General features: G+C 40.0%; 1 protein-coding gene across 3 annotated transcripts in view; it reads right to left on the bottom strand.

Annotated features, from left to right (window-relative positions):
• Positions 1-24,398, bottom strand: part of KIAA1210 — a 90,246-nt gene that overhangs the window by 63,524 nt on the left and 2,324 nt on the right. For 2 of the 3 annotated variants that reach the window (XM_084638935.1, XM_084638936.1), the window contains exon 1: positions 3,608-3,801. The exons of the other annotated variant lie outside the window; for it this stretch is intronic. In XM_084638935.1, coding sequence (XP_084495061.1) covers positions 3,608-3,642 — 35 coding nt within the window. In that variant the 5' untranslated portion in view covers positions 3,643-3,801. Of the gene's footprint in view, positions 1-3,607; positions 3,802-24,398 lie in introns of those variants that run through there. 3 annotated transcript variants of the gene reach the window in all.

The following is a 24,398-nucleotide window of genomic DNA, read 5'->3' as shown; positions in this document are numbered from 1 at the left end:
TTCTGTATGGACACTGCTACAGGGCTGTGAGAGTGTTGACAGGGGACATGACTGCAGCATGCTGTAGGTTTGCACCCTGGTTTGCTGCTCAGTAAGTGTAGACCCGGCCTCAGTTACAGGAGCCTCTTGGGGGTGTTCTATGGGCTACAGTGCTGCTCTGAATATCTGCAGTGCTGTGTACTGCAGCTCCGAGTCACACCTCTCTCCCTGCTCCTCCACACCATGTACTCCGGGACTTGTAAGGGGATCCTCAGGAGGAAGCAGCCTTATTGCTATCTACCACAGCACCTGCCCTAGGAGAATCCTTCCAGATACACATCCAGGCCTTTCAGGGCCTCTTTATGCTGCTCTGGCCCTTTTCCCCAACCTAAAGGGGTCAGAACAGGAGTGAGGATTCCACGTGGAGTTTGTAAGATCAGGAGCAGGACCCCAAATAGAATTGATACTTTTAGATTTATCCATGGCTTAATTCCAGTGAAGTAAATGGAATTATGCCAGGATGAATCTGGCCCATTGCCTTGCACAGTGCATGGATTGATTACCGAGCAGTATCTGTGTGAAGGTTTACATTTAGGGAGGCTGTTTGCCATGGCTCAGGAGTTACTTGCATGCTAACAAATATTAAAGTTCCACACATCTCATTTATTGGCTTGCTTTACTCAAAGCAAATTCCTCATCATGTACATTGTAAATGTACGTGAAGTAGAGCTCTGCAGTTTTGTCAAATTCCCAGGACTGACACATCATGGGAACTCAAAACGCTGGGAAAAAAGTTCCTAAGAGTCCCATCAAACAGGCATGGTGTGTCCTTGGGTTTGGCCTCAAAAACATAAGAGGCTTCTGACTCATTTTCAAGCTCATTACTGTGGACTTTACACTGGCTTTTCAGATATAGCACTCAGCAATAAAAGATTTTAACCTGCCATCATCTTCCTCTCCCGCTGTCCAACCTCATTGCAGTATTATATGCACTCAGTAAGATGGTAACAAAGATAGTCTAACAGAACGCATTCAGGAATAGTCATGGCTCCAGGAGTCTTTATAATCAGGGCAACACATCAGCAATTCTAGTATGATTCAGTGGACAGGGCAATGCTCTTGGTCTCATGAGACCCCAGTTCGGTTCCCAGTTCTGCCAGTGCCCTACTCTGTGCTCTTAGCTTGTAAACTCTTCAGGGCAGGAACTGTCTGTGTCTCTATGTTTGTACAGCACCTCACGCTATAGGATTCCAAGGGGCTACAGTGCTGAAAATAATGTGGGGAGAAGTGGTCTGCTCCAACGGAATTAAACAAGAATTATCTCAATATATCATTCCATCGCTAACGAGACTCCCAGATATCTCCAACTGTGTTTTTTTATGAATTGGTCTATGTCAGCATGATTCAAAAATCCTCTTATAGTGATAAGGAGACCTGGAGAAGATAAGATTTTGGTTCATCTGGTTCTAACTAGGCCACTCAGGCAACATAGCTTTCGAGTGGTTCTAGAAAGTTACCTTTAAATAGCCCTTATCCCAGCTGGAGGTAGTAGAATTCTGAATATATAATGGTCATTCTTCATCATAGATACTCTGACAGCATTTTACAAATCCCACTAGAAATACACGCACACGTACGTGTTGGTGCATTCAGTCTAACTATTGGGGAAGGAGGTGCAGTAATTGTGGAAGTCACTGCATTGGGATAGATGTAAATAAGCACAGAACTGGAGGTAGAGCTGTAAAGACTAAGATAAACTATTCTACAATTGCTATTCCAGCATAACTCCCAGTGTAGACATTCTGTTCCAGGACAGACTTTTATTCTGAAGTAGAGTATCTGCCCGGGGGACACATGGGGAGCTATATATATTGTTCCTAACAGCAATAGCTATTCTGCTCAATTGCCCCATGTAGACAAGCCCTTAAGGTCAAATTCCTAACAATCCACATAAAAACTTAACCTTGTGCTCCAAACTGTATCACAATGGGATTTTTTAAATAATAGTTTTAACTGGCAATAGTCAAGATCAAAGTAGAATATGAACATCAGAAGTGAAGATTGCAAAGTGCTAATAATTGCACTAATCCACCCAGGAACTGATCACAAGACTAAGATGACAGTTTATGAAATGGAGTCAAAACATAAACCCAGTGCAGCACCCAAAATAAAGAAAGCCAGGATTTTTTAAGGAAACAAATGCAAACAGTCCATTATTCCACATTACAAAGATAGAGATTCAATGAGATAGAGATTACAGACATAATCAAAACCTATTTCACTGAAGCCTCATCTGGCAATTTTTTATTTATTTATTTACAAATGTTCTCCCAGATTACAGGATCCATTTTTGCCTCAGTCACACTGGATGCTGAATGATTCCTAAGAAAAGTGTTTGAGCAGAAATGAAACAAAAATCACTGGCTAGCCTAAGTATGGGGAGTGGTGTTTTGAGAATGGAAGTAAACAATTATATTTGCCTTGAAAAATCATTTTCTTGGGTTCCTAATTTAAGGCATGAGGTGGCTTTCTCACAAATGCAAGTGGAAACATCTTTACTGACCAAGTCTCCCTCTTGGCTTATTTTGTTAGCAATCGGCACATTCTCTCTCTTTGTGTGAGAATTACTTTCTCTTCTAAATATTTAAAACCTTTTTATAGATTCTGGCTGAGATATTCAGAGGTGCCTAAGGGAGTTAAAATCCAATGGAAACCCTAGCTGAAATACAATGGAGTTGGGTGCCCTTTGAATGTCTGAGTCTCCATCAAAGGAATCAATGCAACAGGCTCCTGGACTGAAGTATATAATCTGAGGAAGGGTGGGGGGAACAGAGGGTGAAATCCTGGCCTTATTGAACTCAATGGGAGTTTTCCCATTAGCAGGATTTCACTCACATATTTAACAACGCTGCATGACAGAAGGATCGTGAGTTTATATCTTAAACTTCAAGATGTAACTTTGTTAGCCTTTTACTGCTATTTTCCTTCCAATAAATCTTGTACTGTATTATAAGCAGAGAGCCCTCTACAGTCTGCTCACTTAAAATATCAGTCTCAAAACCACTGCATAGCTTTTACAAACAGAATATTTTGTTCTATTCCGTAGCAGGGAGAGTATCAATGGAAAACCAAGGTGTCTCCATAGTTGTCTCAAGCACAAATATAAGCATACAGTGTTCGATTTTATTCTCCCTTCACAGCTGGCTCCACAGACCATGACAGTATAGCAACCAAAATTATATATTTTAAATAAAATCAAAGGACAATTGGACAATGGAGAGCAAAAATGAAAAACACTTTCAGCCTTTATGTTCAAAAGCTGTGCACATGAATTTCTTAAGTAGCATCTAATGCTATGACTAGCTGAATTAATGCAGCTCTTTGAAACTAGTGTGCATTTTTCTGTGTTTCTTATTTTTATTCATGATTGTACAACCAATTTAGGTAATCTGGAAGAAAGATTTTTCTCTTCTTTCAATGTAATGGGACAAAAATCTTTTTAGGGAATAGTAATTTTATTTGGTGCTATAGTTCTTAATCATTATATCAGAGACAGAATTTTAAAGTATCCACTAGAATCAACTAACTTTAGAAAAGGTAGAGGGGGAAAGGTTAGAACGTCACTTACTTTTTACTTTTCAGGCAATTGTAGAATCCAGCCATGGTCCTTCAAGTGAGAGATGTTTAATTCATACTCACATGTGGATGCCAGCACAAAGGTTCTGCAGCTTAGAATCCTGCTCCCCAAATGCCCACACACATACACAAGAAAGCCAGCATGCCGATGCAATTACTAGCCAGATAAAGTTCCTGATCTGAGGCCCACAGTCTCTGCTGAACTGGGTCCAAGGAGGGCAGTGCTTGTTCCATAAATGGTTATGAAATGTTAACTCCCCCTTTTCCTGTCTCTCTCCAACTTTTGGTAAGCACAGCATCCTAAGTGAAAAATACCATATGTTGTTTGACTCTGTCTCCCTACAGGGCTAATGAGGGACTCCGTTGTAATTAGGATGTGAAGAAGCCCTGAGGAGATAACCGTGGTTTTTAATCAGAGAAAGGCAGACAGAAAACAGTGTCAAGAGCTTTGAAACAGCAATAAAAAAAAAATTAAAGGAAAGCCACTTTTTAGCAGTTAAGAAGTAGGGGACCCTTTCAGACACACTATCTATACTGCAAAAATAGGCATTATGCTGCCTCAGTGTAAAACATCTCTATTGCAACAAGCTGCTTTGGACACTACCATGATGATGATGAAATCCCATGCAACTACTGTAAACTCACCCCAAAAGTTTACTTTTGCATATTAACAGAATTTGCTTGGAGTTTAAAGTATCTAACTTAAAGTATCCCTTAGAAAAGGATTACCTGACAATGTCCTTTTAAGACAGTCGTATTTGTACTGGATCTCTCCATTACCATGCTACATTGCGCTAAAAAGAAAGGTACCATTTAATCTTACCACTAATATGGGGCTTTTGTGGGGTCACTAATCAAATGACACTACAAAGAGAGGTAACTAAAGTATTAATATTCCCATTTTCCCCAGTATTCAAACTGGGAAGCTGAGGTGCAGAGGTTAAGCAACTTGCCCAAACTCAGACACAGTAAGCATGTCAGTGACACAGCTGGACTATAGAACTCAGACTAAATCTCCCTGTCTCTAAAACATTCAAAAGTTTTTTTGATTACAAAAGTCACTGTTCAGATGCAAAATGCAGTAACAACTGTGATCATGTTATCCAGAAAAATGTCTTGCTTTCAGTCCCATCTGCATTATATTAGAGATACCTATTTTATTAGGTTCCAAGTTTCTATCTTTCTGCAAGGCTCACTGTAGGATTGCACAAAGCGGGCTACATGGATTCTTTTAGATCTGTCAGCAGCCTTAGGCACCACTGACCATGTGATTCAATTGTAGACCCTAGCAGGGTGAACTAAGCTGCTCTTGAGTGGCTCTATTCCAGTCTTTTGAGATCATAGAATATCAGGGCTGGAAGGGACCTCAGGAGGTCATCTAGTCCAACCCCCTGCTCAAAGCAGGACCAATCCCCAATTTTTGCCCCAGATCCCTAAATGGCCCCCTCAAGCATTGAGCTCACAACCCTGGGTTTAGCAGGCCAAGGCTCAAACCACTGAGCTATCCCTCCCCGATAACCCAAAGGGTAGTCGTGGACAATTGCTCCTCTGCTCTGGGGCCCGCAGGGATCCATACTGCTACCTCTTTTGCTCTACCCGGTGGCTAGAGTGGTTACACAACATTCAGCTTGATGTCTCCATCGTACCTGACCCAGCTAGAGCAATTAATTTAACTATCCAGTGCTTGGATTAATTTGCGGTTTGGATGAGAGCTGGCTGGCTGTGATTCAGTCCTGGCAAGACTCAGATGTTGTTGGCTATGAGAAGCAAATGGAAGAGTGGACAGAAGGTATATCCCCACCCCTCATTAAAGGAGCATGTCCACCATTAGTAAGACAGGGCACAGCTGGAGCGTGCCGATGGGTCTTGGACTTGTCATGGAATCCAGGTGGTGGTTGTGGCAACCAGCACTTTCCCCCCATATGTGCCTGGCAAAACAAGTGCGACCATCTCTTCCAATGTGGGCCTTGACTTGATTACACATACCTTTGACACCTCACATATAGACTGGGTGTAATGTGATCTATAGAGAAGTATACCACTCAGAAGCTGCAGTTGGTACTGAATGCAGCAGCCTGCTTAATAAGGGGAGTTGCATATTGGAAACATATTAGGCCAGTGCTACATGATCTGCACTGGCTCACAATAAGCTTCTAGCTGAAATTCAGAGGGTTGGTTTTTAGCTATAAAGCCCTAAACTGTTTGGGATCTTGATGTTTGAGAGACACCTCTCCCACAGCTTCCATACTGATGCAGCGATCAGCAGGGCTGTTCAAGTTGGAACTCCATCAGTGTAAATGACAGCCTTCTCTCCGATGGGTCCTCAGTTTTGGAACACGTTCCCTCCATCACTTCCCCACATTTGTTAACTTTTCAGGCACAAGTCAAAGCCTGTCTTTTTTTCCCTCTTTTCTCCAGTGCTTCTGAGGAAGGGGGGAGGGAGGGGGAAGAGGGGGCTGAGGTAGACATATTTATGAGCAGTCCTTTATTTATGTTGCGATGTTAATTTCTGGCATAGACACCCTGAGCAGAAGAAGGGCCTCAGAGTGTCCATGTTATAAATCTGAAGACATAAATAAATAAATTGCAACCTACCAAGTCCTAAAACATAGCCAAGTGTCATCCTCCCCCGTCACCACGGAGGGAGGACAAAGTTTAGTAATGACTGCCTTTTATTGCCAGAGAACTCAAACAACAAGCAGTTTCATCCATCAGGGATGATGCAGGTTCAAGCAGATAAATGCATACAGTTACCCTATTTCCAACATTAAATAGTAATTAGATTTATATGCAAATTAGGTAGGTCTCTCAGAGTCTTGAAGAATTCCCTCCATTTACTAAGTTCGGGTTCACCCAGATGTTGATGTAAGAGCAGGTGCAAAGAGATCAAAGGGCAAGTATTGCCTAAGCATATCACCTCCTAAAATTCCCATGCTTGGGGAATCTCAGCAGCCAGCCACAGAACAGACTTGTTGGAGCCATTAAAGGAGAAACCCTGGATCTGTTAAAGACAGTGGGAGTTTTGCCATTGATTTCAGCAGAGCTAGGACTTCAATCTCAAAAGAGTGGACATAAAGGGTGATGTTGTGACAAGTCACCACAATAACAACCATGTTTGGGCTAATGTCCACCCTTAATTATACTTGCCCAATGCCACTTGAAGTTAACAGGAGTGTGGGAGTGTTTCTGAGGGCAGAACTGGGCCCTTTAACATGTACGACGCTCTTTGCATGATGCATATTTGTATCAGTAGAGCAATGTCGCTGTCTCTTGCAATTTTATCACAAATCTCATGATAGTTGATGTTTTTCTTAAAGACCTAGCTCCTGGAGTCATGGGATTAGGAGATAATCTTTGTTTTGTATTTTTAATTTATTACAATAAATTAGTAGCCCTCGTGGTTGCACAGAAAAGAATTAAAATATGACCAAAGGATCAAAAGCCAGAAAGCAAATAGAGAACGGCACATTTATTTTTTCCCTCACTCGTGATTTTGAAAGGCCTGATTTGTGGTGTTTGAATGCTTGGGGGTGGCAGTGCTGTAAGACAGGATTCCCTGAGGCATTTCCCTTGAGAATAGGGCCAGGCAAGAATAGATCTATGGTGGACCAGTCTCTCTAGAAGGGGAAACATTGAAGTGGAGAGAAGCAAAATTTATTGTGACACTCGGGGAAGGAAAAAACAAAACAAAACAAAAAAAACACACCCTCAAATTTAAGAGAGCTGACAAATATACCCAGATTGGAAGTCCATTGGGATAGGGACCATGGGCCCAATATCCCACTCTGTTACACCAGTTTAATGATTGTGCAACTCCATTGAATGTATTTAGGAATCAAGCCCCATATCTTCATTCTCTGTAAAGCACCATGCACCAAGTAAAGGGTATATATGCACGTAACCCAGGACCGACTTGGTCACAGGGGCATTGTTTCCTGGCAGTCTCCATCTCTTCTCCAGGACAAAGTCACTGTATACAAATGTTAAATAATAGATGAACAAACATTACTATAGGAACTGAATCATAAAAATCATACACACTCCAATCCCACTGTGATAGCATGAAATCCATTTACGAGAACTGGGAAAGATGCTACCTGCAGCAGAATTGAGTATTATTCATAACAGAATTGAAAATCAAACCCAAGCTCAGCAGATAGACGCTTCCAGTCATTGGGAAGATGCTAAGAAGCAGAACATACACCCACCCACTACCACTTACATTTGTAACCTAAGGAGTTTAATCATTGTACTGAATTAATGTATTTGTCAAGATGATTCCATGCTGAACTCCTAGTTCAAACAAACAAGAGTTGGCTAGAGACAGAGAGTCTCCACCCAACATAGAAAGCCAACAGAAAGAACGCTGAAATCAGAACTCCCGCTATTGAGTAGCAACCACCCAAAAAGGAATTCCCAGAGATTACTATGAAACTTTATGACTCGTTTACCCTATGAAGCCTTGGAAGTAGGATCTGGTCCTAAATCTGTCTGGCATTCAGTTCTGGAGAAGCTGCCAACTGCAATATTTATAAGAAAAGAAGGAAACCCCATCAGAAATTTGAATTGCACTTCAAAAAACATGACAGAATCCAGCAGCAGGGCCCAATTCTGCTCCCAGTGATCTCAATAGCAAAAATCCATTCATTTAGTAGGTACAGAATTGGGCCGATAATCCTCAATGCATCAGACTTTGTTAATATGAAATAGATTCCCTCTCACCTTTCCTCCCAAGAGGTGAGCTTTTCCCCCAGGAAAATATGTGTTTCTATACTTTTGTTGTTGCCTTGAAGTTACTTATTTTAATACAAAAATCTACATCTGCTGGTTTTTATTTAGGCAAATTATAGTCCAGTTTCCAAAAGGTGACATTTTATACACATATATGGATCAATGTCTGTAAAACCCTTTTCTTTTTAAAGAGTACTCACTACTTACTGCTATTATTCTTTATCATTTGTGCTGAGTAGCACTTAGAGACCCCCATATTAAGTTTTTCAGCAATAGACATGAAAGCATTTTACAAATGCTGGTAAACATCATCATTCCTATTCTAAAATGGGGAAACTGAGGCACAGATAGGTTAAGTTACATGCCCAAGGCCACATGGCAAAATCAGTGGCTGTGCTGAGGTTAGGGTACCCAACAATAAGTCAAGTAGTCTACCAATGGCTCACTCACCCTCCAATAATTAAGCAAGCCTTAAAACATATGGAAGACACACAAAATCTCAGCACTTGGCCACATGGGAGCACTGTACTAGCCAAAACAACAGCAGCGTGCAGATCTCTGCAGTGTTGACAGGGTTTATGAAAGCTGGCGGGGGAAGTGGGGGTGCCCAGTTTTAGGGTTAAGACTCAAATCTGCATTTCCCCAAGGTTTGTGGGTTGGGTTTAGCTGCAGTGTTCCAGTCCAGGTTCATTTTAACTCCACTCGACTCTGAAGTACCTTGGCTTTGCGGACTCAAGCATAAACTTTCCCCATCATCTCAAGGTAGTTTGCATGCATTGTGTTTAATTGAAGTAACAGCTGACATGGCTCACATTCGCTGCTGCTGATCCTCTATGGCCTGACACCAAAGCATCACCGGTCGAGCTGAGACGGACATTGGGCACCCAAATCTATCAGTGCATTGTTTCCCTGCTGCATGTGAAAGCAGAGCAAGGAGTCCAAGTGGCAAGTTGCTGAGTCATAGCTCATTTAAAGAGAGGTGTTGCCTCAGCACGGAGGAGCATCACTGGGGAATCAAAGGTAAAGTTTACTTTGGAATTTCTTAACTTCTGCACAAACCCACAGGGAATGAGGCAGGCATGTCCAGGCAGAGCCCAGTTACTCACCAGCCCATCTTTCTCATCTGGGATTACAGAGAAATGTCTTACATTAAAAAGTAAGATCTGAAATCAGAGATTTTTTTCCAGACATCTGTACACATCAGTGTACACACAGAAGCCTCTTCAAATTCAGAGATCATACAGCACCAGGAAATGCAATAGGGGAACCCAAAAAGAGCTAGACACACTGGCATAGTTCCACAGTCACCTCCCACCCAGTGCATCCGCCTACAGCAGAGGTGTTAGAAGCCGCAAATACAGCCAAGAATCAGAAATATGTTTCACATCCAACTTAAGTAGTGCATTTTTTTTGCAGCCCCTGGCAGCCAAGTCTCTATTGAACCAGGATTTAAAAAAAAAAATCCTTCACATAGTTAGAACTTCTAAAAAAAAAAAAAAAAATCCACAAGAAGATATTCCAAACACAGCTGGACCACAACCATGTTTCACAACTGTTTTAAACATTGGGTTTTTTGTTTTTTGGGGGGGGGTATTTATTTTTTTTCCTAGTACAGAGGGCCAAAATGTCACGTGAATTTTACATTGAGCAATTCTGGGGGAGGAATAGAAATCTTATAACAAACCAGCATTCATCCTCAGGGCTTAACATTTCTGCTTCTAAGTATATTTTAGGATCTCTGGAATGGCTTCTCATTAAAAGGGCAGACTTTTGGTCTCTCTCATTTTTAGCCTTAACCTCTCTTCTGCAAAGATCTGTGCAGGGTTTACCCATGTGATTGCCATAGGTAACCTATACAGTCCTTGGGGCGAACATTATTTACTAGCTAGTTCTTGCTCCCCCGTTATATTTCCTCCCCAGTCAAGAAAAAATAAATCATATCGTGACTTTTTTCCTTTAAGTTTTGCTATTGTGAGACTACAGCAAAAAAATGTTAGCAGCCATATATATGAAATCTATATTCATTTCTAATGTTTGCATCACCAGAATATCTGAGCACCAAACAAAACTTCACACTTCTATAACACCTTCCACTAAGGATCTCAAAGTGCTTTATAAACGTCAGATCATTTAGCTCTATACCATCACCTTTTAGAGAGCTGCAAAAAATGAGGCACAAAAAAGTTTATGGCTTGGTTTTCAAAGTTGTTGAACATCTGCTGTTTCCATCAACTTCAACATCTCTGAAAAATCATAGTGACTTGCCAATGAGGCATTTATGGAAGAGCAAGGTCTTTTTTGAATCCAAGTCCCCAAGTCTCATCCTGTACCTTAACCACAAGGCAATCCAGCCTCCATGAATTGAGCATTATCATATTTTCTACTAGCAGAGGGGAGATCCTCCTCACACTCAGGCAGGATTTCACACTCTTGGTCTTACCAAAATATTTATTAAAATGTGACTTTCCAGTTGAGTTGCATATAGAATATCCTTTCCAATATAATGTAAGGAAACTTGTGCGGATCAAACCTTGGAAATCACTTTCTCCATAAATCATGGCACTATTCTCTTTGCATTTGCAGCCCGGATTGTTTAGCTGTATGTTCACAAAAACATGACTGAGGAAACATCTTCTTGAAGTAGGAACAGATCCAACAGCGAGATTCCCTTGCTGCCAAATGAGCTGGGCTTAGGCATTTTCCGTGAAACCCCTTCATTACTACCGAGACTGCTGAGCAGGCATCACTTTTACAGGCTGCAGCATCAGAGCTTTAAAGAAACAGGATTGGAATAAAGTACAATGTTCTGGGGAAAAAAATAAACAAGAACAAGCAAGTGGAGATAAGAGGATTTCTGCCTTTCATAGTTTACATACTAGGACATCCATCTGTGCTTAATTTTAGAGAAAAAAAAAAACAGGATCAAATCCTGTCCCTGAAAATACAGAACTGAGTCTCTTAGACTGTATCTGCTCTTTATTCATGAGCCTGGGGAATTTTTTAAAATACTGACTTTGGAGTCTGTTGATCTAATTGCACTCCTTTTTACTCTCTGTGCAAGATGTCTTTTCAGTTACTCCCCTGTTGCAGGAGTCTGTGTAAGACAAGCTCCTTCAATACCAAAGATATTTAAAAAGAAGAAAAAGGAAAATATTATTTGGTGCCAGGAGTTGATATTTCCAAGCATGAATCATCTTCTGTGGCTAGCTACAGAACATAGCATAGAATACACTACTTATATCAAGGAATTTGAGATAAAGTTCAGTATGTCCTATCCAGATTATCACTGATTGTTAAAATATATTCGAGAACATACTGAATCTATCCTGTATATTCTGGGTCTTCTCAATGCATGAGCAGACAGACGTGAACTCTTCCTGGAGCATTTGGATTTAAAGGTCATGCCACGTGTCATTCAACAGGTAATTTCCCTTAGATTTGCAACCAGATCAGAGACATAGCTTTGGACCTCAGTGTAACACTGCATTAATCTCCATACAATATATGCGAGCATGTGTACTATATATAGTAGATTGATTAGGATTTTATTAATTTACAAGGATAAATGATGCAATATTCATTCATGTATAAAAATGTGACTTATTTCTGGGGAAAATACCAAGGTCCTAATATGAGGAAATGCTACATTTCTGAAATCTGTTTTTCACACAAAGATTGTAAATCCCAAAATGCAAGATTTTAATGGATCTTGATGAAAAGTGGATTTCTTTTTGAGACAGTATAAGAGACAGGTATTTCCTGTAAAAATACGAGCACAGTCTCTATGTTATAGATTAGGAAACTATGGTTCTTTTGTTTGAAGATATGTAAGGCAGAATCTGAACAAAGCAGCTTTATTTCTACACCTACAACACTGACTTAAGAAAATATGTTAAAAAACCACTAAGTTGTAACAACACAACTCTCTCTCCTTGGTGTCCAGTCAAACACAATTTAAGCCCATCTGCAAGAAAATGTGAGAACGCAATAGAGCAGTGGCATGGTCCAAATGCCTCTACCTGAGTGCTTTGGTGTAGATGTTTACTACAGCAACAGGAAGGGTTCTCCTGTCATCATAGGTAACGCACCTCCCCAAGAGGTGGTAGCTGCATCAATGGAAGAATTCTTCTGTTGACCTCCTGCTGTCTACACTGGGGGTTAACCTGGCTCAACTCTGTTGGTAAGGGTGTGAATAAGGTAAGTTTTCTATGTACCCCTTTTTTCTCCATTCCACTTCTAGGGGCAGATCCAATGCCCACTGTGCGTTGGATCAGGCCCTGTATGCTACTAATGCCTGTGCAAGTATTAGCAATACCATAAAAGACCATTTCAGAGTAGCAGCCGTGTTAGTCTGTATTCGCAAAAAGAAAAGGAGGACTTGTGGCACCTTAGAGATTAACAAATTTATTTAAGCATAAGCTTTCATGAGCTATAGCTCACTTCATCGGACATCTGAGGTGCCACAAGTACTCCTTTTCTTTCTATAAAAGACCATGTGAAGTTTAATGGGCATGCTTCTCTCACAGTAGTTTCTGACCAATATAGCTCCTTTGGCTTCAGTGGAATTACTCTTGATTTGCACCAGTTTGAGTAAGAGGAGAATCCCCCTCACGTGTCTGGAATTTCCTTATAACCATCAACACCCTAGATATTAACTGAAGAAAAACAAATTCAAAGGTGAAGGTCATGTCTCAAGTAACACCTCGCTGGCCATTGATTTACGCCATAATACAGGAAGACAGGGAAGTGCAATTCTGGGGAAAGGCTGTCTAACTCCAGTGCCTGAAAACACAAGGCTGAATATAAAGTGAGCACTGACTGCCTCAGAAGAGCAATAAGTTCCCAGAAAGTCTCCTCTGTCAGGCTTTATTGCACTGAGAAAAGGAAGGAAACAGAGAAGTAAAAATCACACCTTTGCATCTAGTTGAAATTGATATCAAATTAGTTGATGTTGGTCAATATCTTGTTTTCTTTATTTCACTTCTTCTAGACATGCTCAGAGATGTAGCATTTGGCCCATACTATAAATTGCAAAATAAATAAAGTGTACAGGGTAACAATGGTACCTCGCACTGATGCAGCATTTTATACCTTCAGAGTGTTTTACAAGCATTAATTTCTACAACCACCATGTGATATATATGGTTACTCCTTACCACTGTTACAGACGGGAAAATGGAGGAAAAGTAATTCAGTGACTTTTCCAACATCTGTTTCAGGAAGGGAATGGTAAGGAATTCCCGATTTCCAGGTCTGTGCTCAGACCACAGCTGTCTCTCACCCTCCCCTTCCATTATGCCTACATCTATAAAAGCAATCAGTCAGAAAGGTATACGTACCACTGAGATGCTATAAAAATGAGTACTCTATAAATATGTAAGATAGAAAGATTTATGTCCATAAACCAGATCTTCAGCTGGTGAAAGTGTAATAATTTGTTGAGTTGCTGCTCTGATGACTGGGAGATCGCCGAGTGATGTGCGATGTGGTAGCCCATATCATAAACAATGGACTACCACAAGGCTCTGTACTTGTGCCAACCCTTTTTAATATTTACATAAGTGACATGCCTCCAACTAAATCATGAAAATTTGGATAGGCAGATGATCTTGCCATGGCAATCCAAGCATCAAACCTCCATGACATTGAAAAAGCATTCACTGAGGGCCTCCAAAATATGGAACAATATTTCCAGAAACGAAGGCTCAAACCAAACCCTGGAAAAACAATAGTAAGCGCATTTCATCTTGATGATAAGAGTGCCAAAACTGCACTGAAAGTTGCTTTCTGTGGTAAAAATGTGCAACACGATTACACTCCAACATATCTCAGAGTGAAACTCGACCGCACCCTCTCCTTCCACGATCATCTTGAGAAGGTAGCTGGAAAGATAAAAACAGGAGCCAACATAATCCAGAAACTAGCAGGTACAACCTGGGGTGTATCAGCATTGCAAACATCTGCAATAGCACTTGTATTTTCAGTAGCTGAATATTGTGCACTGGTATGGAGCAGATGCAGCCACACACGACTTGTGGATACCCAGCTAAATACAGTGATGTGCTGCATCGCAGGAACCCTTAAGTCGACTCCAACACCCTGGCTACCTGTCCTGTCTACTATTGCTCCCCCACCGATACGCCGAACTGCTGCAACATTCTGCAAAGCTCAGCCAACCTGTGAAAACAGAGGTCTTCCTATTCACCAAGGCCTTGACAACGCTCCCCCTCCCTGCAACATTGTAAGTCCCGCAAGCCTTTCTGGGAACATTTGTTTAGACTCACGCAATCAGGCTATGATCAGAACGAGGCTTGGAAAGCAGATTAGGCTAAACAAAAAACTTAAAAAAATAAGCACCTTGTGCCAGATCCCATGCAGAAGGTTTCTGGGTTTGACCTTCCACAGTCATCTTGGTCAACTTGGAACTGAATTCGAACCAGCCATGGTAGATGCAGGTATATAATGTACAAATGGAAAATCAAGGACTCCGCAGCGTGGCTATCTACTGCCCATTTTATAAATAAGGAGGCGGCATTTACTGCAATAAATTCTGCTACTCCTGATGTAGCCATTTGGCTCAATCAACTTCAGGTGAAATTGCAGTTGATTCTCTACACCAGCCATATGAAAGAAGAACTGTGATAGCACCAATGAAGTCAACCAAACTGCCGAGTTAAATTATACTCAATGAAGCTTCACCAATTTGCTTCATCTGAGGATGTGTCCCCTTGAGTCAAGAGTTCTGAAATCATTATATAACAAAACATACCTTGTACAGAAGTAACTTCATGCAGGTTCTCACACAGCACCACACTGGACTAGTCAAATTCCATTTCTGGGAATCTGTAAAGATCAGCAGTTTGTTCCCAACCATCTCTTAAATATGTTGGCATTGTTCCCACAGAAAAGGGAAGACAAAATAATCTACTACATTTCCAATTGCAGGAAAGATACAAACTTCAGCAGCATTTTAAAGCCTAGAACTATTTAGCAAATTTGGGAACCCATTCAGCGAGCAGTACCCTCTGATTTCAATAGGGCTACACATGTTGGAGCTAGGCATGTGGTTAAGTACCTTGCTGAAATGAGATCCTCGCTACTGATCAGAGAAGTTGTGTTGCATGTAAAGGATTTCAATCAAAATCACTCTAATTAGGTGCCCATTGCTTTTAGTATCTCAGTTGTCTTAATGTGGGGCTTAATTGATGCTTAGAGCCTTGCTCAAGCTCTCTTGGAGTGAATTTCACCCTGCATGCACAGGAATCAGCTTAACTTTGTTAGTCCTGGTAATATGATTAACTTTTGATGCAGATACACTGATTTTAGCTACAGATTCTTTTCTGCTACTAGATTTAATAAAGTAACTTCCATACAGAGAGATACCAGTCAACTATAAACTTAGAGTAACAGGAAAATAAGAATAAGAGGAGTTTTTAGTGTCATCATATTTAACTAGAGAGTCTTCCTCTATCTCCTTCAGGTTATTAGCTCCCATTAAAGCAGGTAGGCCCAGATTCTCTCTCACAAGAAGTTTCCATTTGGTGCAGTGAGAGAGGGGATCATATGCTCAAGGCAAATCTTTTCTGCATTGGTTAGAGTAGCCTGGGAGCTGCTGTAATTTGTGCCAGCTGGCAATGGTCCCCGAGGAACTATATACCACCTGGGGATAAGCCAGAGCAAAGTACTGATACCATTACTTGGAGGCCAGGTGTGGGGAGTGGTGCAAGAACCAGGTGTACTGGTTCTGCCCCCAGCTGAGAGTTCCCCCCACACCAGGAAAATTCTTAGACAGTCCTTAATGTTTTAAAGGCCTTTAACATATCATTTGAATTCCAGGCCCTTCTAGTATTTTAAAGCAACCAAAAGATACAACTGCCGAGTTAAATTATGGAAGGACTTTTATAGTTTGTTACCTTCGGTATCACAATATTCCATATTGTACTATTTGCACATAATGGGTAAGGGTCAAGATTTCACTGAGACAAATGAAACTAAGTATTAAAATTAATGAGTCTTTTGGAGCAGCAACAGTACCAGCCTTTTCCCAGGACTGTGCATAGTATTGTCACTATGAATTGATAGATTATTGCCAAATATAACAGAAAACATTATTACAGTCGCCCCAGGGAAATACAATGGAAGAGTGTTACGGACTAACAACGCTGCACACCACGTACAATGACAACATGGTCTGAGTTCTTACAAAGCTAAAGTTTGATTCCACTCTGAAAAAGCGACCCTGCTAAAGTGTTAAAAGTTGCAGTTTATTGTCTTTCTAATTAACTCTCTCTATATGTAAAAATGCTTTCCTGCCTATCTGCTAGCCCTGTTAACTGAAAGTCAAACTGAGATTTTTCTGATAGCAGAAGTAAAAAGTCAGCATATATGACTCTTATACACAGAGGGGTGAGATCTGGTGAGTGAGAGTATGCTGTTTTTCATTAGTCACTTTTCTAACCCCACTCACATGCACAAAAGTGGGTGTGGTATAACTTCTAATGCAGATTCTTTAGACCCATACTATAGCAATAGCAGGCTTGCTCTCCTTCTGTCTCATCATCTCTCTAATTAAGATGGTTGTTACATTGCTTATATTTTGATATTATCTTTTTAATTAGATTAACTTAATTCTACAGACTTGACAAATCAGCTAAAGCAAGAATTTCAGAGATAAAACTCAGATTTCCTTTGCTTTAAGCTGATTTACAATAAGAACCTTAACATTTTTAATGTATTTTCTTCCCTAATAAGCTATTGTTTTTAATTATTGAAGAACCCACTAGCCAGCAGCCTTGGGGGTCTAACATTCATTAAATCCACTCTTCAGTCATCACAATGGTAAGGTAAGAAAGCACAAAAGATGAATTCCAACAAAGGAAATTGGTACTGAAACATAAACCCTTAAAGAAACATATGCTGGCAGTTAGTAATACATGTATAAATGGTTTAACATTCCTCCACTTCTTGTATAATTATTGTTCCTATACTGAAGAAACACAGAGGTGAGGAAGAACACGGTGCAGTTGGCCAAGGTGTTGTGCTGAGATTTTGAATTCCAGTCTCTAATGTTGGGTTGCTATGTCATTTTCAAAAAGAAGGACCGGACACTGGGGGCAGTTATAGGGGGCAGACTTTAAAGCCCAGGTGCAGAGCGGAAGTCTGTAGACAAGGTCTTTCTTAACTCTTTTGAAGTCAAAGTCTGGAGGATGTTTACAAAAGGCTTTCATAAGTGCTGTCATAAGGCAGTTACTATGTAGTATCTTCTGTTGATCTTATTAACCTTCTGTTGACCTAATGCAGTGGCTCTCAACCTTTCCAACCTACTGTACCCCTTTCAGGAGTCTGATTTGTCTTCTGTACACTTACCTTAGAAATTACTTGCTTACAAACTCAGACATAAAAACACAAAAGTGTCACAGCATACTATTACTGAAAAATTACTTACTTTCTCATTACCACCATATAATTATAAATCAATTGGAATGTACATATTGTACTTACATTTCAGTGTATATAGAGCAGTATAAACAAATCATTGACCATATGACATTTTAGTTTGTACTGACTTCACTAGTGCTTTTTAAGTAACCTGTGGTAAAATTAGGTAAATAGCTAGATGAGTTGATGTACTCCCTGGAAGACCTTAGCGTACCACCATGGGTACACGTGGAGAACCACTGACCTAATGGACAGGAGGTTTTTCATATCCCACTCTCTGTATATCATGGTTCCATCTCTTTTTTTTAAACTGAGATTTGAAGGATAAGCTAGACAAATCCACAGTGTCCCATGTGGTGCCCTAACATGTTAAATCAATTCATGCCAGACTTGAATATAACATGTACTGTAGCTGGAGAACCAAGAATGAAATCAAGAAAGCACCATTCACTCCCCAGTTTGGTACATGTTCCCGGATAATTATATTCATAACTTTGCACTACTAGAGCTTCTTTAAAAGGAGACTCTCAGAGCACTTCACAATCACCCAGAAGAAGAGCTCTGTGTAGCTTGAAAGCTTGTCTCTTTCACCAACAGAAGTTGGGCCAGTAAAAGATATTATCTCACCCACCTTGTCCCTCTAATATCCTGGGATCAACACAGCTACAACGATGATACTGAACCCCTTCTCCCAGAAAGGTAGGGGAGCCTACCCCCCAAAAAAACAATGAGATGTGGGCATGGGGTAGGATCTGACTTGGGAATACCTAACACCTGCCTCTACTTTGAAAAGGTCAAAGTGCTTATTAAAAACAGGGGTGGGAGAACCTGTCCCCCTTAAGCCTCTCAGGCAGTGGGATGCCTCTGGGCTTACAGATGGGTATTCTAAGGGGACCTGGCAAAGCTTTGCAAACAGATGGTTTATTCACTGAAAAACATTATTTTTAAGAAGTCAAAACACTTTAATTCAGCCTTTTCTAAATGAAACATTTCAACTTTCTTTTCAAATTGCAGAGTTATGTTAGAAAATTGCCTAGATGTATTTAAAAACAACAAAAAAGAAAAAAAACACTGGAAACTAAACTAAACTCAAAATATCTTTTCAGCCAAACAAAATGTTCTCATTTTGGGTAGAACTAAAAATTTTGTTTGGGATGGAATCACTTCTTTTCTGTTTTTTTATTTCAGTGAGAAAAGCCAAAAATATTTCATTTCCTACAACTAATTTTTCTCCCGGTTTAGTTTGGCTAACAAATTGAAAAATCATTCTTCACTCAGCTCTAATCCTGAGTCACAGAGGTAAAACTCCCACTGACTTTGTAATTAAATGCTAAACTGTATGATACTGTTCAGCAGCTACCTGGTGCTCTGTGTGTAATTTACCTTATCTGAGACCAGATCAGCCATACCTGGGCAGTGCATTAAAGGATCTTAGAGTGAACATCTCATGCATCTTTCTGGAATGGAAGCTCTGTGGGGAGTCCACATCTGGGACAGAGCCTGACCTGCAATCTACTGGGTACAATCAGTACCTGACCCACGTCACTGGGAAAAGTAGCAGGCCCTGTGTGATTTGCTTCAAGTCACACAGGAAGTCAGCAGCAGGGCTGGGAAAAGAGACCAGATTGCTTGACTCCTAGCCCCATGGTGTAACACTGGACAAAGCTCCTTACTTACACACAAGGGGCTGCATCTAACTCTCTTAGGGAAGCTGAAAGTGTTTTAAAAGCAGCCTAGTCATTCAATAGAACACAAATTGGTAAAATAAATAAGGGCAGAGTTAGTCAACAGGATTAACCCCTTCACTGCTAGCAGGGGTCACTTAAATCAATGGAACATCAGGACATTCTTCTAAAGGACAACTGCAGTGGAAAAACTGATTTTATGGAGATAGTCTACTTTCAACCAATGCTATGTCAACTTTTCCAGCAAACACAGGCAATAATATCGAACCAACTCCTATGAATTATGGTAGCCTCCATTTATTAGTAAATTTTAATCAAACTGAAATGAGATATATATTGCAGTAGAGAGAAATAATTAATAGATCCAGATATGCAAATCTGGTAGTTACAGAAAATGGCTTTGTGAGAGCAGTGCTTGTTGTATAACTCAACAGTAAATAGCCCAGATGAGATCAGCTGTGGGGGTGCGGTCAAAGCCATCAGAAAAATAAACCCACCTGCACTAGCTTCCATTTTTCTTTTGAAGGGTTAAGAAGCTTCTTATAAAGAGGCTGTGAAATTAGCTCCATGTTATTGTAAACTGCCAAAGCACTAGGGAGCACTACTGCCAACCCTAAACCTTTAAAAATCATGAATTAGGCTTCAATAAAATTATGAGATTAAAACAACTCATGATTTTTAAACCAAAAAATAATATGGGGGTGATATTTGTCTTCTAGTTTCTGAGCCCTTGGGAGGGTACGTTCAGTTCAGATTTTCAAGTCTTTCTCCACAAAGGTAGAAACTTAGATATTTTTGTTTTTAATGAAAGCTCTGATTGTCACATAATCCCTTGACTCCAAGAGCTGAGGCTTTAAGAAAAACACCAATTATCATGAGACAAGTGATAACACTGTAGGCATTGGCAACACTGAGTAATATTGTTTAAAATAGTTCCTGTTATTGGAGTTAATTACATATCTCATCTGCAGCTACCTGAGGAGGTATTTTCCAGTTGTAACCTGTAGCACTCATTCTATTGCATATACAAGTTATCAGCAAAAGGTGTGGCGATAAACCTTCCCAGATCAAGACAAACTTATTTGTCTCTCTGTTTAAATTGCACTGTAGATTGGTCTTAAATAAGACACAGTAACTTGTTAGAGTCTTATTGGAAAAACTGCTTTCCAATTAAAACAGATGGTAAATAACAAGCCCTTATGCAAATTGTTCTAATTACTTTTGAAGTCACTGATCAGTTTCAAATGAGGTCTATGCTTGTGTCATTGGCATTGCGTTTGAAAATTATTTCAGAATTAACAACTGTGTGCATGCATGATTCAGGATAACACTGGTGGCCCACTGTGCACGATAGAGTGTATAACGTGGACGCTGGTCACACTCCTATGTTTGAGTTGTCATTACACAGCTTGATGTTCACATTATATAACTACAGATTTTGAAACCAACCACATGGTAAACACAGGCTGTAGTATAAAGCCAAAGATTAATGAAAATCCTCAGAAAAACACTCGCTGGGCCTCTGTTCATTTTCTTTAGTTTCATTTTAAAACTATTTTAAAATGATTCAGCAATACGGATGAAAAATCCTGACCGGAAGGCTTAGAGGAATTACAGCAAAGATTATGCAGTATTGATTATAGATGCAAGAATGTTTATTTGTTAGCACCAAACATATTAGACTTTCTCCCATAGAATCCATCCAGAATAATCATGTAATGAGAATGAGACAAATACTGTTCAGTGCATCTTCATTTTCTCCATTGTTCAGAATTAAGTAACATTCTAACCCTTTCTTCAACAGTTATTCATGATCTTGACATTTTCATCTGTCAGCATCATCTAATTGCGAAACATTCCAAATAAGCGGACTTTTCTTGTATCAATAACAAGGGTTCTGAATGCAGGATCATTCTTCATTTCTTTCCTCCCTGTCTCCCCACCCTCTTCTTGGTAAATGAAAAGGCTAAACAGCCCTTTGGTAGGTATATTTTGTCTGCAGCAAATATACCAACTGATAAATTAAGACAAATTTGGAGAACAGACAAACATTAATTTTGAATCTGAAGTCTGTGGTAATATTTGCACTAGCACTAGTAAATCTTCTGAAGTCCTGAGGCTTACACTAAGACAGCAAAATTAATTTATCATGACTACTGGATCCCAGAGAGACTGGGAAGAGTGGATATTGATTGCACAATATGTGGCAATGGCTAAAAAGACTGTATTATAGGTCCCAAATTACAAGTAATGTTTGTGTAATCAAATCTGCACTGGGCATCTAGGAATCTTAGACATTTGGTTTTAACAAAATTTCACTGAGCATTAGAATGAAAACTCAAGCAAACGACAGTGGAGAAAAACATCTCATTTTCAACCCGTATAGTGATAAACACATGAAGATATTTAGTCTCTGCTGCTGGAGCATCTAATTAAAATTTAGTTACATAGTGAAAATCAGAGTGCAATCTGCACTGTACTGTTAATATATATGTGTTGTACATACATTTACATTATGCATATATAAAGCCCAAGTTAAGGAGGTGCTGAGCAACTCCCACCTAAGTAAATAAGGTGGGAGTTGGTCAGCACCTAAGTAAATCAGAATTGAGGGCACAATTGAGGGCTAAAGAGTTATGGGTTCGAATCCTACACCAGGATTTAACTTCATACCCAGTCTGTGAGGATGTGGTCTTTTTCATCAAATATTTAGGGGCTCAATCTTGCAAAGAGCTGAGGACTCTGACCTGATGTTGCACAGCATTGAACATGTACTTAACTTTAGGCATATGAGCAATTTCATTGACGTCAATGGAACTACTCATGTACTCAGCACCTTTCAGGCTCAAGCCCAAAGTAAGGTATTTGGTTCAACAATAGTCCCAACAGTGCACATTGTATAGTGTTATGCAAAAAATAATAATAATAATAATAATCAAGCCGCATCTTGCTGACAGAAACACCCACTCACAGAAAGTGGTTTCAGTCATGTGTGACCATTTGTTTTTCATTGTATTAATTTTGCAGCAATAGCACCTATATATCCACATTTCCTATAATATAACACGTCACCTGCATGCATACAAAGGTATTATTACATGCTTTTCGGGGGGGGCTGCTGCAGTGGAGAGAGTGGAAATCATGAGTATCTGAAGCTGGCCCTGCAAATATCAGAAAAGCAATTTTAATGCTTTAAATGGCATTACTTAAAAGCCCCCTCTAGCAGAACCTGCTGCTTCTAAGGCATGCAAACTATAGAAGCTTCACATGCCAAGGCGATAGCAGGCAGATATCAAAGATCAAAAAGAAAGCCACAAAAGCCACAGCAGGGGACTGCAAGGCTGCCCAGGGGGAGCAGTTTATGTAAATGAGTTTCCTCCCTCCCACAGTCCAAAGCTGTGTACCACCTTCAAAACTAATAAGGCCCCAGTTCTGCAGTGAGCTAATGCAGAGCTCCATTGTCATCATGGCACTCTATGTGGGTATACAGGGGTTCACCCACACCCAGGTCTTAACAAGATCAGCACCTAAGCAACATTGGGACTCATCAGAATGGCTGTCAGGGCTGTTGCACTTCTTCAAGGCCTACCTTTAAGGAAAATGGTGTGACTACACAGGATTACGTAGAGGGAATGATTTGTTGGGTGAAGTAGGGCCATACTGAGGAAGACTGTGTGCACCTTGCTACCCAGGTACATGCACATGGTGCATGTGTAGGGCATGCTCCTAAGAAATCTGTCTCACATGAGTAATTCTTATTCACACAAGCATTCCCAATTGAAATCAATAAAACTATCTGCATGAATAAGGACTAACTCACAGGATGGGTGGTTAGCAAGGAGCAAGCTCTTAAACTGGGGATCGCATCAGAAAAGTGATGCTTAAACAAATGGCACAGTAGATGTGGTTCCCTAGCACTTGTGATTACAGATCATTTGTTCAGTTTACAAGATGAGAGGATTTTTCTTAACGTCTGTGTGGCAAACCCATCCTGAGACCTGAAAGTCAAGTTGGGTTCCTTCTGTGTATTATAGCACAGTATTAAAGATTACACACTTGGGATTTAATGGACAATATTATTGATGATGCATGAGGCAGAATAAAATCCAGCTCATTCCCCAGTAAGCATGTTGGCCCTGTGGGGCTAACATAAGTTAAACACTGGTTTAGAGCATAAAGTACAAAGAGCTGACTCAAAGACACATGAAACAATATTCTGAGAAAGATGGTGCCAGTTTTACATATGATAAAAACTCAGTAATTCACATGAATGACAGGAAGACACTAACCAATACAGTACATGAGCAATGAATATAACCAAGGATGTACTTTATTTATTTGACAAAATGTCATTTAATTTTAATTATTTATTTTACTTCATCACATTTAAACATTAGTGTTCTGTGGTATAAATTAACAAAGTAAAATTTTAGTAGAACAGGCTTAATAGAAGCCTCACTACAGTGGCCTACTGTTAAATCTTTGCTAAGAAGTGGGTAGAGCAAACCCACCAATTTCCTTGTGTGGGCTGTAAGACTGTCTGATTGCATGTGGGTATTATAAGGTGTGCATTGATGAACCCATTTTGGTGTTCACTTATGGGCCTGATATTGCAGCCATTCTGTACATACTGCATAATTGAGCTCTGAATCAGTAAGGAAAGTAACATACCACACATGCAAGTTAAGTGTGATATGCATACATGCAACTTCCGCAATATCACTCGTCAAGACTTTTTATTATTTCTTTAACTTTTTTTCCTTTGAATTTAGTAAAATGCTAATTTTACCCAAAATACTATGGATATGTCAACTTTAGATCCAAACTCTGGCCCCAATTCTGCAGACACTTCTGTCTGAAAGTAACTTGGCACATGTGAGTAATTCCATTGACTTCAATGGACTACTCTCCTATGTAAAATTAAGCACA

This window comes from Lepidochelys olivacea (assembly GCF_965140295.1).
Source record: "Lepidochelys olivacea isolate rLepOli2 genome assembly, chromosome: 9".
NCBI lineage: Eukaryota > Metazoa > Chordata > Testudines > Cheloniidae > Lepidochelys > Lepidochelys olivacea.
The sequence above is the reverse complement of the archived record's forward strand: the minus strand, read 5'-3'. Positions and strand labels throughout refer to the sequence as shown.